This window comes from Argopecten irradians, chromosome 15 (assembly GCF_041381155.1).
Source record: "Argopecten irradians isolate NY chromosome 15, Ai_NY, whole genome shotgun sequence".
NCBI lineage: Eukaryota > Metazoa > Mollusca > Bivalvia > Pectinida > Pectinidae > Argopecten > Argopecten irradians.
This window is the reverse complement of record NC_091148.1, coordinates 29,112,529-29,127,380: the sequence shown is the minus strand read 5'-3', so window position 1 is coordinate 29,127,380 and position 14,852 is coordinate 29,112,529. Positions and strand designations below refer to the sequence as shown.

The window sequence follows — 14,852 nt, the reverse complement described above, 5'->3', positions numbered from 1 at the left end:
TTCATTTGTCTTCTATCACCATAAACATAACAATTCCATAATCTTCTCAACTGGTCCGAATTCAACTAAACCTGTTAGGAAACATGTTTAGGATAAGGTAAAGTGTAAAAATCAAGCGGCTGATCTCAACAGGGTAGCAGATCTACATATATATGTAGATATTTGAAAAATCTTATAATGTTGCCACGCCTAGGAATCAAAGTTCAATATACGCTATTCGGATAATATATACATGTACCTATATCATAGATGTTGTATGGCGGCTGGGAACATTTTGTTTTATTAATTACCCGATTTTATTTATTGATTGGTTAAGCTATATGTGCCGTAACTGGGCATGTATTTTTTTCTTCAGGAAACTATTGAAAACCATCAGGTTGTTTTAAGGTGTGATAATCATTCAAATGGTCAGAAAACCATGTACGATGCCTTGTAAACATTATTTACAAGTCAGAATTTATGTCTTATGTATGTTAATATGAATGCATACCTGCAGTAATCATTTTTTTATTTTCTTATTATTTTATAAAAAATTTAAATGAAATTGTCGACCACATCTTGGCTTCATAGCCTGACCGCATACGTAATGTCAAAATCATTTTCATTTTCAAAAGGTTGATGGTGAATAAAATATCAAAAAGCTCTTGATTCGTGAGTATGAAAATTACGGCACATACATGTATATAATGCTTTAAAGACCCACTACATGTACCTTTCCGAAACGAAAAATTCAATTAGCATTTGCTTCTTAATTGTTTTCATTTTCATAATATGAATTAACAAAATAGTAGCACATCTAAAATTAAAACAAAATCATTTTTTTCTTATACTGATTATCCAATGTAGACACAGGATTAATTGTCTACATGTAGATGGCGATTCAATAATTTGGACCCATCGGAGTGTCATGTATAGACCATTTTAGACGTTTTATGAGTTTAAATACAAAAATCGGTAAAATCGTAATCTACATGGTGATATATAGTGAGAAGGAATGGATAGATCCCGAGACAAACGGAAATTAGTCCATCTACATGTAGTTTTAACGGTTAAAATCATATTCCTAGTAAGTCTTCACAAAAAAGGTTACTACCGTTGGTAAGAGCAATAATTTTCTTTTCAAAATCCTACACAACTATACAAAGTGCTGTCACTAAGACGAAAGCAGCCGAAAAATTATGCATATATTATAAGCCGGCTTTGATCTTCATCATATAAATGTTTGCACATTATATAAAGAAGGTTGCACATCATATAAAGAAGTGTGTCCAAAATTAAAAGAAATTGTACCGAATATAAAGTTTAATTTTAGCTACATATTATAAAGGAAAATGCATCGAATATCTCGATATAATGACGGAGAATAATGGTAAATGTATCGAAAATAACAACGGAATTTCTGAATATAAAGATAAAAGCAATGCAGATAATAAGATATACATGTACAGTGTATAAGGCTGTATATATGTTATTATCCCGCCCTGGTAGAATAAATAATAACCCAGGCCGTACGTAGCCCGAGGTCATTATTTTAAATTATACCAGGGCGGTATAACACCATATGAACCGAAACTGAGGTCCTTATTTTTTGTACTAGATATGTATCTATGTGCATGTTAGTTACAAGAAAAAGCATTGACCATAGGACACCACCCTGAAGAACGCAATGTTTGCGTAATGTAACTTGAGTTGCTGTTATTGACTTAGCATTCGGACCATATTAACGCAGGTCAGTTACACTTGAATGTATCATAATTAGCCGAGCCTCTCTTAACCACAAATTGATCGTTTTGAGAAAGATTATTATATAATTATGATATTCACTTCGTAAAATGAACACATGTTTTGTGTATTAGGAATTTCTAGACCCAGAAATACTAATTGTGTATTTTTCTTTTGCATGCAGAGTTCCATTAAATTGATATCCCCTGGAAGTATCTATGCTCCAGCATTTGTATACTATTGTATGAATTACTGCAGTCGAGTTACACATTCAAACTTTCCAGGGTAAATCTTACTGTTTAACTGTACAATATATAAATTCTATAAAAAAATACTTACATTATGTACATTGTAATGCATGCTGATGATCAAATACATGAACTAATTACCAGAAAGATGGGGCACAACACCTTATCTGTTCTATAACGCTTTGGACTAAATGAAAGTTTTTATGATTTTTTTTTCTAATCGTTTTACATCAAATTCTTTATTAGATCTTAATCAAGGTTATTGTTTGATGTACTACACACATAACCTATTACAGTAATTAGTAATAATAGATAATATTTCGTCTTATCAGCCGTGTTCTCTTCAATTCTTCAAATTGAATAATAAGTCTTAACCGATTGATAACACAATATTTTAAAAGGATATTTTACAATATTAAGTTGATATACATTTGTCGTCTCTGTCACTGTTCATTATACAAACATTTTTGTTCTGTGTTCTGACAACATCCTTTGTTTTGTTAATATTTATTTAATTTAATATTATAATTTCCGTTAAGTATAATACTTTTCAAAAGAGTTAACAATGGGGAAAATATGATTTTTAAACAATTTTGTACATCGAATATATTACAAACACACCAAATATTCACAAGCACTGACTTCAGTTTTCTATATTCAAAGATAGTGGCTATTTCATATGATTTGCGCATGTGTAACAGGAAGGCGACAAGTCGACAACTCGACAACACGACAAGTCGACAACACGACAAGGCGACAACACGACAAGTCGACAACTCGACAACACGACAAGTCGACATTTTACCGCGACAACACGAGATTCTGTACGCGCTAATTAGCGTGTTTGAAATGTCGACTTGTCGTGTTGTCGACTTGTCGTCTTGTCGTGTTGTCGACTTGTCGCGGTTCAAAAACGCGACAAGTCGACATTTTAACTGTTAAATCTCGGGTTGTCGCAGTTTGAGACCGCGACAACTCGACAAGGCGACAACACGACAAGGCGACAACACAACAACACGAGATGGCCGTAATCAGCCACCATAGTTTATAGATATTCTATTTTACATCCTCGATACTCCAGGGCTTCCGATCACTTACGATCTCTACACCCCTGGACTATCTCATAGTGAAATTGAAGGCAGCTCAGCGGAAAACATTTGACCAATCACAGGCTAGCAAAGACTTCTTTGAAGACTACAGAGAGAGCGACGCCTAACAGCAAAGACACACAGTGTACCGTTATACGGCTCTTTTGATGTACATCAAATGACTAAATTACCTGTTCTATTCTGTTGCCTCCAGTTTTACTATGAGATAGTCCAGGGGTGTAGAGATCGTAAGTGATTGGAAGCCCTGGAGTATCGAGGATGATATTACGCAGGCAATCTTGCATATGTTTGGTGTCGTAACATTATTTTAGATCATCGGTATGCATTTTCTGGTGTTATTAATGTTTTTTAAGAAACCTTTATATTTTGCTCCGGAAAGGTAATGGGCCTTTAAAGTTAACGTGTTTATTTTGTCACACTTAACTAAGTGGATGCGTTGGATAGGCAATGCTTAACAAGTTACAGACATTCACCTTTAGTGTATAGGCCCTGCGATGAGTTAATGATAACTTAATGATATGTATTTTAGAAATATGTTGTCTGTTTTTCACCGAAATAGTAAAAAAAAACCATGCATTTTAAAATACATAGATATTTGTAGAAAAATATCAATAAAATGTTTTTGCTAAGCTAAATCTGACGTTGTTTTTGTATGATATATGATTGCATATGTTATGATTACCATGACCATTTCAAATTTAGCCGCCTTTTAGACCATACATTGGGGATAGCAAGGAACAATCGAGGGTCTATCTACGTACATTGTACTTATTGTTCATTATTTCATAATAAGATAAGCAAGACTCTAACTCAGCACGCAACCTTCTGCACTCTTTTTGAATCAATATTAAGATATTATACTATCTGAAAAAAGAGTCCTACAGAATTTCGATGTTCACCTTGCTTTTTAATTAAAAGATGTACAAAGAGGGATTGGATGACAACTATCAATAAATTAATCAATAGCAAATAGGAAATAAACCCATGTAAGACAATTAATATTTTTTGGACATTTAATTTTTATTTTTTATTTTTTATTTTAGATATGCTTTATACTGATGTATATTCGTGTACATATACTAAAAAGCCATTTAAACAGATATACTGAAAACTACTTGGCCTGAAATTAATATTTACATCCATATGTAATATACGTATTGCATTTATAAACGCTAATTTGATCTGATCGATAAACCACAGGGAGCCAGTTCAATGAAAATGGCTGCTGTTATATATATATTTTTTATTTGGTGGATGGGCTAATGAATATATCTAACAGCCCTGTGATTTTTTTTTCGGAAAATACGAGATTTGAAAAAAAAATCAAATCTCGTTTTTTTCTGAAAAAAAAAAATCAAAAGACTGTCATATTTATTCATCAGTCCATCCACCAAAAAAATGTATGCCAACATCCATTTTCATTGAACTGACCCCCTGTGCGATAATTCTAAACCAGAGATTGTTATCTAGACCTCAGGATAAACATATTACAATGTGTATAGTATTATTATATTGTAGGACTTCTAATTTCTAATAGAATTTCAAACCAATTCTGTATGCATATGACCAAAAACATACCTATATATAAAGTACATGTACGCCGTGTCTGGTATGATACGATAAAATACATTCTCGGGTCACATTAGTCCGCTAAACCTGCCTATATTATTAGGCTTTTTTTCATTTTATTTTTTTTGGCCTAATATATATTAGGCAATTTTTAAAAAAAAAAAAAAGTCTAATAATATAGGCAGGTTTAGCGGACTAGGGTCACATCGGCTGTCAAGCTATCGCTATACCAACTAACAGAGTGAAAGGAAGGGAAGTAACTCTGGTGGATGAGAATACTGATAATGATATTGTTACAATGTACGTGGCGAAAACAGGATTTGTGTAAAACAAGGATTTACATTTATACGTCCTTGGTGTAAAGCTATGTAAAGGTGGGCATGGCTGGCACTGATTCAGATAACAATCAAAGTGTATCGGTCCCAGTCAGTTCACAGGGGCCCGTAACTATACTGTTTATATCCTATATAATATATATTTTCAGAGACTGAAACTGTATATTATAATATAAACAGTAGCAACGGGGCCTGTGGTCAGTTTGTTATTATTGGTCACCATGTACGTTCAAAGTACAGTTATAATTAGGTGGGCGTGGCGTGTACACACCACGTATCATATACAGTACGCAGTGCACGTTAGGACTGGCATTGTTGATTTAAATATAGTTGTGACAAACAAAGAAATGAAGACATTAGAATTACCAACTAAATGTAAATAGATTTCCTGTAGACCTACATACATGGACACAAAAAAAATGCATAGCTTAGGTGTTGCTATTTTAAGACCGGTTTTCACAATATGAATCTATACAGCTGAAAAAGTGCTGAAGGAGTATATGCAGGACTCCGTGGCGCAACGGTAGCGCGTCTGACTCCAGATCAGAAGGTTGCGTGTTCAAATCACGTCGGGGTCAGCAGCTGTTTTTTTTCTTTTTTTTTTTTTTTTTAAATTTTGATGTATAATTACTTTCGTTAAATATTTTAAAAGGCTGTTTATAAATCATTACGCTACCAAATGTTACGTATTTGATTAATAAGAATAATTTACATGTTCTATTCTATTTATATTCTGCCAGAAATTTTTCTGTAGTGTATTTAGTGAAATACTGTTAATTGCTTGCTAATTTATATGATTGTACAGCTTTACAGTATAAATCTCTACTGCCAAATACAGTATGTATAAATTCCACTAGAACACATTTCAAAGATATAACACCGGTTGGAAAGTAGATTTCAAAATTTATTTGCTGCAGAATTAATTAATTTTTAAAGAAAAAACATTTTTGAACCAATATTCTGACAACCCACATATACCTTTCTAATTTGGATGGTATAGTTTGCCTGCTCAAGGTGTTATGATTATTATAAGGTTTAAGTATCGTATTCGCCATGATTAGCTCCTTTTCACCTATAAGCACCTCACTTGTCCGGAGAAGGAGTGGAATAAGTCCCCATCCAATTGATTAAACCTTTATGATTTACATGTACAATTGGTTCTTTAATAAACTTCCCATTGGTTACAATTTTAAACGCCTGGGTGCTAATTATGGCGAATGTGGTATATCAACTTCTCTCCAATTCATTTTCAATACTTTCTTGAACATTAATTTCCGCATAGTGTATATAATAGTTATATCAAATAGAGAATGGAATATACATGTATTGTTACAACATATTCTGTAATCTATTTAATGAAATACAATCACTGCATATCAGTTGCTACCTTGATTATATATACACTTATACATATTTCGATCCTAACAAACGTAACTCATTTATATTTGTTACCCCTAAACATGGTGCAGGAAGCCAGAGTACTCCGAGAAAAAAAACGCCTGGCCTGTGATCAGTACCAGTTAACTGCCCCACAAGGATTCAAACTCAAAACCGAGAGGTAATAATGTTACTCATGGTCATATAGCTACTTGGCCACTCTGACTTAAAAGTCATATTTAATACAGTATTACAGTCAAACTTGTCTATGTAGACCACCCAAGGAACCAAGACTAATAGAATCTTACATGGGTTGGTGAAGTGGACATGGATATCTTAACCTGAGTGAAAGATTTTGGCCAGTCAACCTGAGGCTTGCTGAGGGTTGACGGCCAAAATCTTTCACTCGGGTTGAGATATCCTTGTCCACTTCACAGACTCATGTTTGATTCTGTTCCTCCCATACTTAGCTGAAAAAATGATGAAATTCCACTTGGTTTCCAGCTTTTTCATCGCGCCATTATCGCAGGAATGTCATTTTGCGTCAAAATTGATGACGTCATCTACAATGCGCGCCGTAGTTATGCCTCATGTATTGATGATGTCACATTATTGTCTAGCGCGTGTCAGCTGTCTTACACCCCCCTGTGTAAGATAGAGATATCTTTTCCCTAGCAACCAAGGGATATCCCTGTGAAGTATGGGAGAAAAATGATCTTTATAGCCAAGCCAATTGATTTTCAATACTTTCTTGAACATTAATTGCCGCATGGTGTATATAATAGTTATATCAAATAGAGAATGGAATATACATGTATTGTTACAACATATTCTGTAATCTATTTAATGAAATACAATCACTTGATATCAGTTGCTACCTTGATATATATACACTTATACATATTTCGATCCTAACAAACGTAACTCATTTATATTTGTTACCCCTAAACATGGTGCAGGAAGCCAGAGTACTCAGAGAAAAAAAACGCCTGGCCTGTGATCAGTACCAGTTAACTGCCCCACAAGGATTCAAACTCAAAACCGAGAGGTAAGAATGTTACTCATGGTCATATAGCTACTTGGCCACTCTGACTTAAAAGTCATATTTAATACAGTATTACAGTCAAACTTGTCTATGTAGACCACCCAAGGAACCAAGACTAATAGAATCATACATGGGTTGGTAAGTGGACAGAGATATCTTAACCTGAGTGAAAGATTTTGGCCAGTCAACCTGAGGCTTGCTGAGGGTTGACGGCCAAAATCTTTCACTCGGGTTGAGATATCCTTGTCCACTTCACAGACTCATGTTTGATTCTGTTCCTCCCATACTTAGCTGAAAAAATGATGAAATTCCACTTGGTTTCCAGCTTTTTCATCGCGCCATTATCGCAGGAACGTCATTTTGCGTCAAAATTGATGACGTCATCTACAATGCGCCGTAGTTATGCCGCATGTATTGATGATGTCACATTATTGTCTAGCGCGTGTCAGCTGTCTTACACCCCCCTGTGTAAGATAGAGATATCTTTTCCCTAGCAACCAAGGGATATCCCTGTGAAGTATGGGAGAAAAATGATCTTTATAGCCAAGTGGTTGAAGGTTGAATTACATTGAATACACACGTTGAATTGCGTTGAAATAGGCCATTTGTGATCCTAAGTGGTCTAATTAGCAGGTGGTCTTCATACAGATATAGTCTTAATACAGAGGCAATGATTAAGGCAGGTTATATTTACTGTAACAAACATTTGTAAAAAAACCAAAGAACAGAAACAAATATTTATTATGAATAAGAATTTATTTTAATCATATTTTCACATCCAAATCAACACATATCTAACATTTCTAAAGACAGCACACACATATTATTCAGGGGAGGTCACTCTGTAGGAAATTTGACAGACAAGAAAAAGATATAACCAAACTGAATTACATTAGGATAAAGAACCAGCTTATACAGAGGAAACACACAGATGGTTAGATTACTAAGTTTTGTACTAGATACAGTCAAACATGTCTAGAAAGGACAGAACAAAACTGTCCTTTGTAGACAGGTGTTCTTATATACAGGTATAGAGTTTTAGTATATAATCAAAACTATTGGCAACAAATGTAGAATTGTAGGAAACTTAAACATACATAACAGACTGGCAGGTACTGTTTACAACCCTAAACTACTATTTACTTATCATTATAAACATACAACCCTGCCAATTAAAAAAAAAATATTGAAATAGAAAAAACAAAACAATAAAACTATTGTAATCAATGAGAATTGGTTGTTTAATCTAGAATTCCTGTTTTTGCTAGTCTTATTTCCCCCAATGATATTGGTGGTAAAAAGTCACAGAGACCCATGCTAAAGTTCTCTGAATACATGCCATTAGGTATATTTATTTTATATATATTTAGGTAGATCCTAGGTAATACAAAACAAGGAAGTCTCTAAGTAGGTAACATTGTATGATATAACTAAAATAACATACGATTACGAACAAATGCTAGGGACAATACGAAGATTTATTAACCTGCTAATAACAGTATTATCTAGAACTTAAAATTCTATCACAAAAACTTCATCTAGCACTTCAAATAAACATTTGGAGCACTTACATCAGGATTCATCTAAAATATATCATACTCCAAAGTCATTCAAGGTCAAAGTAATAGGATAATGATTTGTATATTAGTTATACTGCCAACAGTAGGAAATTGGCATACATTGTACCTGGTAGACACCACATTGTGTATTGTTAGATTATTCCTGTGGTGTAATGGAAATAATCTGCTGCTGTTACAACAGAAAAGTTTGGTCCATACTGATGCCTGAGAGATTTCCCATGGAGGCAGTGACTAATAACAGGTAAAGGTCCACAAGGTAAATCAAACTTCAATTATAAGAAAACCATACGATATATAACAGATGTTTAGTTGTGTCTATGATGATTAAAATTGGATGCATTTAACAAGTGAATGTTGTCTTAATCAAATAAACTCTAGATACATAATGTACATCATCATTATATGGATGTGCTTTTAATTTCTAATGTAATGTCTATAGTATAACACGATCTAATTTTAACATTGTATTCGCTTTATTGTGTGATTTTAGCCATGTAAGTTTTAGTTTCTAATTTCAGCACTGTATCTACATTATTGTGCGACTATAGCGATGTAAGTTTTAGTTTCTAATTTTACCACTGTATTCACATTATTGTGTGACTATAGCGATGTAAGTTTTAGTTTCTAATTTTAGAATTGTATTCACATTATTTGGTGTGAAACGAATATAAAACTCTACAGAAGCTTCAGTCTAATCTAAGGGACATAACTCTGTCATCCTGCTTGGCATCAGAAGTAATAAGGCTACAAGATTATCAGAATTTTTATGTGTGTAAACAAATTTCTGATCATCAAAATTTAAAAACTTTCTGCTGAAAATAAGATGAGTATTTCATCTTGTTAGTTTTCAATCTTAATAAAATTATCATTCATATATTGTTTCATACTAGCACCATCCTTTTATGGACTGAGGCAATATTTTGTTTTAAAATGATAAGATGGAATGTTGAACACGATTGACAGCAGTCGACATACAACTCACTCTCATGTTCTATATTGGTGAAACTCTTACAAGCCTCTGATATGGTGGGTTTTGGTTTGTTTAAATTCCTACACAAAAGAAACAACAGTGCCTACGTGGTGCTTATGATCACAAATCTTCAAAACTGATACAAGTATTTCCTAATACATTTCTTATATCTGATACCATACTATCCTACTGTAGAAACATGGAGGGTTGGTGGCCATGGTATAGGTCACATTAACCACTATGCCACTGATGTCTCATCTTAAATCAAAGCAATGAAACCAAGCATGATCATAAATACCAGATAGGTTAGGAGTTATGGATGTTTGAGATCACATATTACACACCTCGTACGTTAGGTATGGACATTAGCTTCTCGTGGTACAACAGAAGGATATGGTAAATGGCTTTGGCATTGAAGTATAATATAAATATGATATATGGTGTATATAAGTATAACAAACTGGAACTAAATTCTAGAGTGAGTTTGACAATATATCTACATTGTACATAAATAATGGTTATTTACAACACAGATACAAGTACTGGTTTTAGACTTCAGTTTATTTTGACACAAATATTTATCATACATATCTATCTATCTAATTCACTCTTTTTAGTTTTTGTTTGTAAGTTGTTATTATATAACTTTAAATCACATCATGATCAAGTTCATCAAGGAAATATTATTTATAATCTTAAAACCTATATTCTTAAGCTCATCAAACTTTGTTTTTGTTGTCATGGCTACTGCCTTCATCTCTATTTCATGATGATCCTACAATCTACTTTTTACACATATTTGTACTAGCATATTACAGAGTTATCTGTCCCTAATTATCGGTTACCCAGGTAATCAGTCTACACTAGAAGTGTAGTGGAAATTAGACATTGTGGGTTGGTAATATTTGTTGTCATAGTTTTTGAGTGTAACATAGTTCTTTTGTTTCGACAAAAAAAAAAAAACAACCCCAAAAAACCCCAAACCAATGTCAATTTCTCTCATAAAAGTATGACCTCAGATCCACAACGTTTTATAAAGGCAGACAACTCTGTTTTCACCATGACAGCAACTCTACTAATGTTTTAATCTACAATTAGAGGGGAGGTTACTCTGAGAGTATGAGACATTATAGCATTGTGTTGGTAAGAATGGCACAACAATATCACACAGTTTTACCCTGTCTATAAATATCAACATTTACACCTCATACTGCCTCCCATAGAGGACTGACCACTGAGGTTTCAGATACAAGACAGTTGGAACACAGGCTTTTGGCTCTAGTATATGGCCGAATGATTTATAGACCTTGACACAGTATTACAATATATAGAGTTGTCTTTATATCTATAGAGTCAAAGGCCTGTGGATGGAATGTTGTTTGTTATAAATTATCGAATTCAGTCAACTAGTTCTTATAACATTGACAAAGTTGACATGTTAAAAACTTGTCAAAAATCATCCTGGGGAAAAAATAAAAAAATAAAAATTAATGTGCTACAAAAATGTCAATTGAATAAGAAATTATCATGTGTACAAATTCAAATTGAAAAAGAAGTTGAAAATATTGTCATAATGTAATATAACCAGGATTTAAATTTGTCATCAATATTTGGTCCCTAAAAAGTACTGAATCTAGTGGTTTACACTTGAACTAATTCTCTTATGGTACCAATATCATCGGTATAGCAGGGGTTTCATTATATTTCAGGCAAGGGGGTACAACTGCAATTTCAGGGGGTGCTTTTCTATACCATGTGTATGCTATCTATGCAGCCCAAATTAAACTGTACCACAGCTAGGTTTAACTGGCAAAAAGTACCAGCTACCGCCTGACATTAAAAACCCCAGGTATAGTAACATTATGTACATACTTTAAAAAAAAGGCAGCAACTATGGAAAATAATTTTTAAAAAATATCTTATTCCATATTTTCTACTAATTAAACTGAACATATATCTGTCAAAAACTAACAGCAGATTCACTATTGAAAATTCTATGAGCATCATACAATTAACAGTGTTCTCTACTACCTGTAATACAAGCAAAAATATACATGCATTTTATTTTCAGTTTGAGGAGGTGCTAAGATTTGGTCGAGAAGGAAAGCTGGAGTTCATAGAGAAAAATCTTCTTCTGACATACATCCATGACACTGTCACATATTATAGGCCTCTATAAAACAGGGTTAGGGGAGATAACTGGTGGTAAAATGTCAGACACTATCACCATTTGTCACCATTTGACCCCCACATATATGGTTATAGTAGGGACTATAAAATGGTGGACAACACACAGAAAATAAGTAACATGAAGTTTAAGAAACAAATTCTCGACCAACACATCATTCATTAAGTAGACTCTGTTAAAAGCACTATTGGGAGTCAATAATCATGGACAAGGGGAATAACTCTAATCTAACTATGGGGAATAACTCTAATTTAACTACACACTAACAATTTAAAGGAGATAACTTTACTCAAACTAAGGAGGATAACTCTTATCTACCTACACAATGATATGATAATATACATTTAATAAAGATAATAGCACAACCTACAAAACACATATAAATAAAAAGTGTATAATGATATAAATGTTATCACAGTTCTCAATGTAACCAAAGGATGATAAGAATAAATCCATGGCAGTTCATGTGGAGGAAATATGTCAGGTGAGCAAAGACAACTAATTCTGTCGACAGAATCCACACACATTTAGTCTCTGTTACTCTTTACATTTTATGTATAATGGTGTGATTCTTCAACATTTTTCACTTAATTTTACTTTTGCGAATTTCACAATCACAGTTAATTGCCAAACGTTTATCTTTAATTCCGCAAAAGATAATCTTCTCATACTTTTTAAATTGTTAAAACGAAATTGTGAAATTCAGTAGTCACAAAAGAAAGATGGTATACAGTAGAAGTGACAGAATTAGAATCCTGGGGGTGTGTGGATATTACTAGGCTCTGTGTATACACCGTACACTTACAATTAAATTACAACCTACAGATATCCAGGTGGGCTGACAAATCTGGCGGTGGACACCACAGGAGCTGCCAGTTATTGTCATCAGCCTTTGGTGTTTTGTTGGCATGTAGCGGATCCGTTAGTTACCATAGTTACCAAACTCATAATAATAATTGATGGATATTAACAAATTATGATATTCATTATCATAGAATTATTTGACTTCGTGAAAATGTTTCACTTTCTTCAGGTTTGATCACGTACATATAAATAGATGTTTAAATAATTTTGATGTAACAATGGATCTCATTGGTGATATGATAATGATTTCAACCAATCAACATCTCCCTCAAAAAACAGCAATAAAACTATTTTGACAATACTGTTTAAATATATTTGTTATCTATAAACTTGTTCTTATAAACAACATTTACATGATCTCTTATTGAATGACTTGCATAATGAAATAAGGAACATGGAAAAATGATTTACAATTGCCTGCAGGTAAATAAATAGAGAGTAAGAGGGTACACAGTTTCATGGTTAGGGTCAAATCAAAGTAAAACACTGAAAGACAAGACAAGATGGAGAAACACTAATGCTCTTATATCATATTAATGGTTTTTTATTTTGAAGGGGATCCAAATCTTATCATCATATTTAAAATTCCATCACATGTAGATATATATTTGATTTAGAAATATTACAATACCACTCATTTTATATAATCATGAAAATGAATTTGTATAATCATCTCCCTTTATTGGTATATCATGATTTCTAACTTCAATCCATGGTTTTGATTTTATTTTTATGTAAATTAAGGACAAATGTGATTAAAAACAAATTAGAGTAACTGATAGAGACTACCAATCTTAATTACTCACATCAAACTGGAGGAAATGTTCCTACCAAGCCACCAGGGCCCCAATGTATCGCATTATATTGACCATGTTGAATATGATATATAATCTTATTCACTCCAAATATACATTAATGAGTATTTTAACAATGAGCTAACCAACCAACAACAAAAGAAACCTGTCTATTTATAAATATTCATAAACAAAAATAAAGATAAACCAATGGATACAAGTAAAACTTATATCCTACAATTATATAATCAGGTTGTGATCGTTATTAACAAAGTCTATCATTTTCCCATTAATGTCAATTCAGAGTTGTCAGTGAAAAATTCCAGGTCAAGAGAGGAAAAATGTAAATGTAAAAAAAATATCACCAGATAACGACATGGAATTCTTTTTACATGTTTTGAACTTGGTCTCATTTTCATGTTCGTTTTTTTTTTTCATGATCTGATTTAATACAATCAATCTCAAGATATTTAGTAAGATCTTGTCTGATCATTAAAATAACACATTTCATTACAAACGATCGAGAAAAAAAAAGTACCATCAACACTTAACAACAATCATGGTACAGAAGCCATATGTATCCTTCTGACAGTCACCCTATCATATAATTCTTTAATGATATTGATAATGTCGATGGAGTGATGAGGTGTCGTCATAGAAATATCGAAATGAGAAGAGAAAAGTAACTGTTTGTTAAAAAACAAAACACATTTCACCGTCATAAATCTAATAAAATCTTTCTGACCAAAATTAATGGTTTCATGAATTCGAATAAAACATTTCTGTTCCAGTGGTTGAACCCTACGACAACAGTAGGATTCCAGAGACATTACATAGACTATGCTACTGGGGACCATTCTCCTTGACTATGCGACTGGGGGGCCGTTCTCCTTGAGCTGTCGTAAAGCGTTGTTGATGCGGACCACTAATCTGTTCTCAAAGTCATAGTCCTTGTATGTATCCTGGAAAAATGATGGAAAGTTTGATAAATATAAACTTCTCAACACTGGGACAATCATGAAACATTATCAATTTAAAGCTTATTCAGTAG

General features: G+C 33.1%; 1 protein-coding gene and 1 non-coding gene across 2 annotated transcripts in view; one reads left to right on the top strand and one right to left on the bottom strand.

The window, feature by feature from the left end:
• Window positions 1–5,489: 5,489 nt before the first annotated feature.
• Trnaw-cca (transfer RNA tryptophan (anticodon CCA)) lies at window positions 5,490–5,561 on the top strand. The gene has a single exon. It is a non-coding gene; the product is annotated as a tRNA-Trp (tRNA).
• Window positions 5,562–8,142: 2,581 nt separating this feature from the next.
• LOC138309512 (tetratricopeptide repeat protein 39C-like) overlaps window positions 8,143–14,852 on the bottom strand; it is a 30,120-nt gene continuing 23,410 nt past the window's right edge. The window contains exon 14 of the mRNA XM_069250734.1: window positions 8,143–14,763. Coding sequence (XP_069106835.1) covers window positions 14,668–14,763 — 96 coding nt within the window. The 3' untranslated portion in view covers window positions 8,143–14,667. The remainder of the gene's footprint in view (window positions 14,764–14,852) is intronic.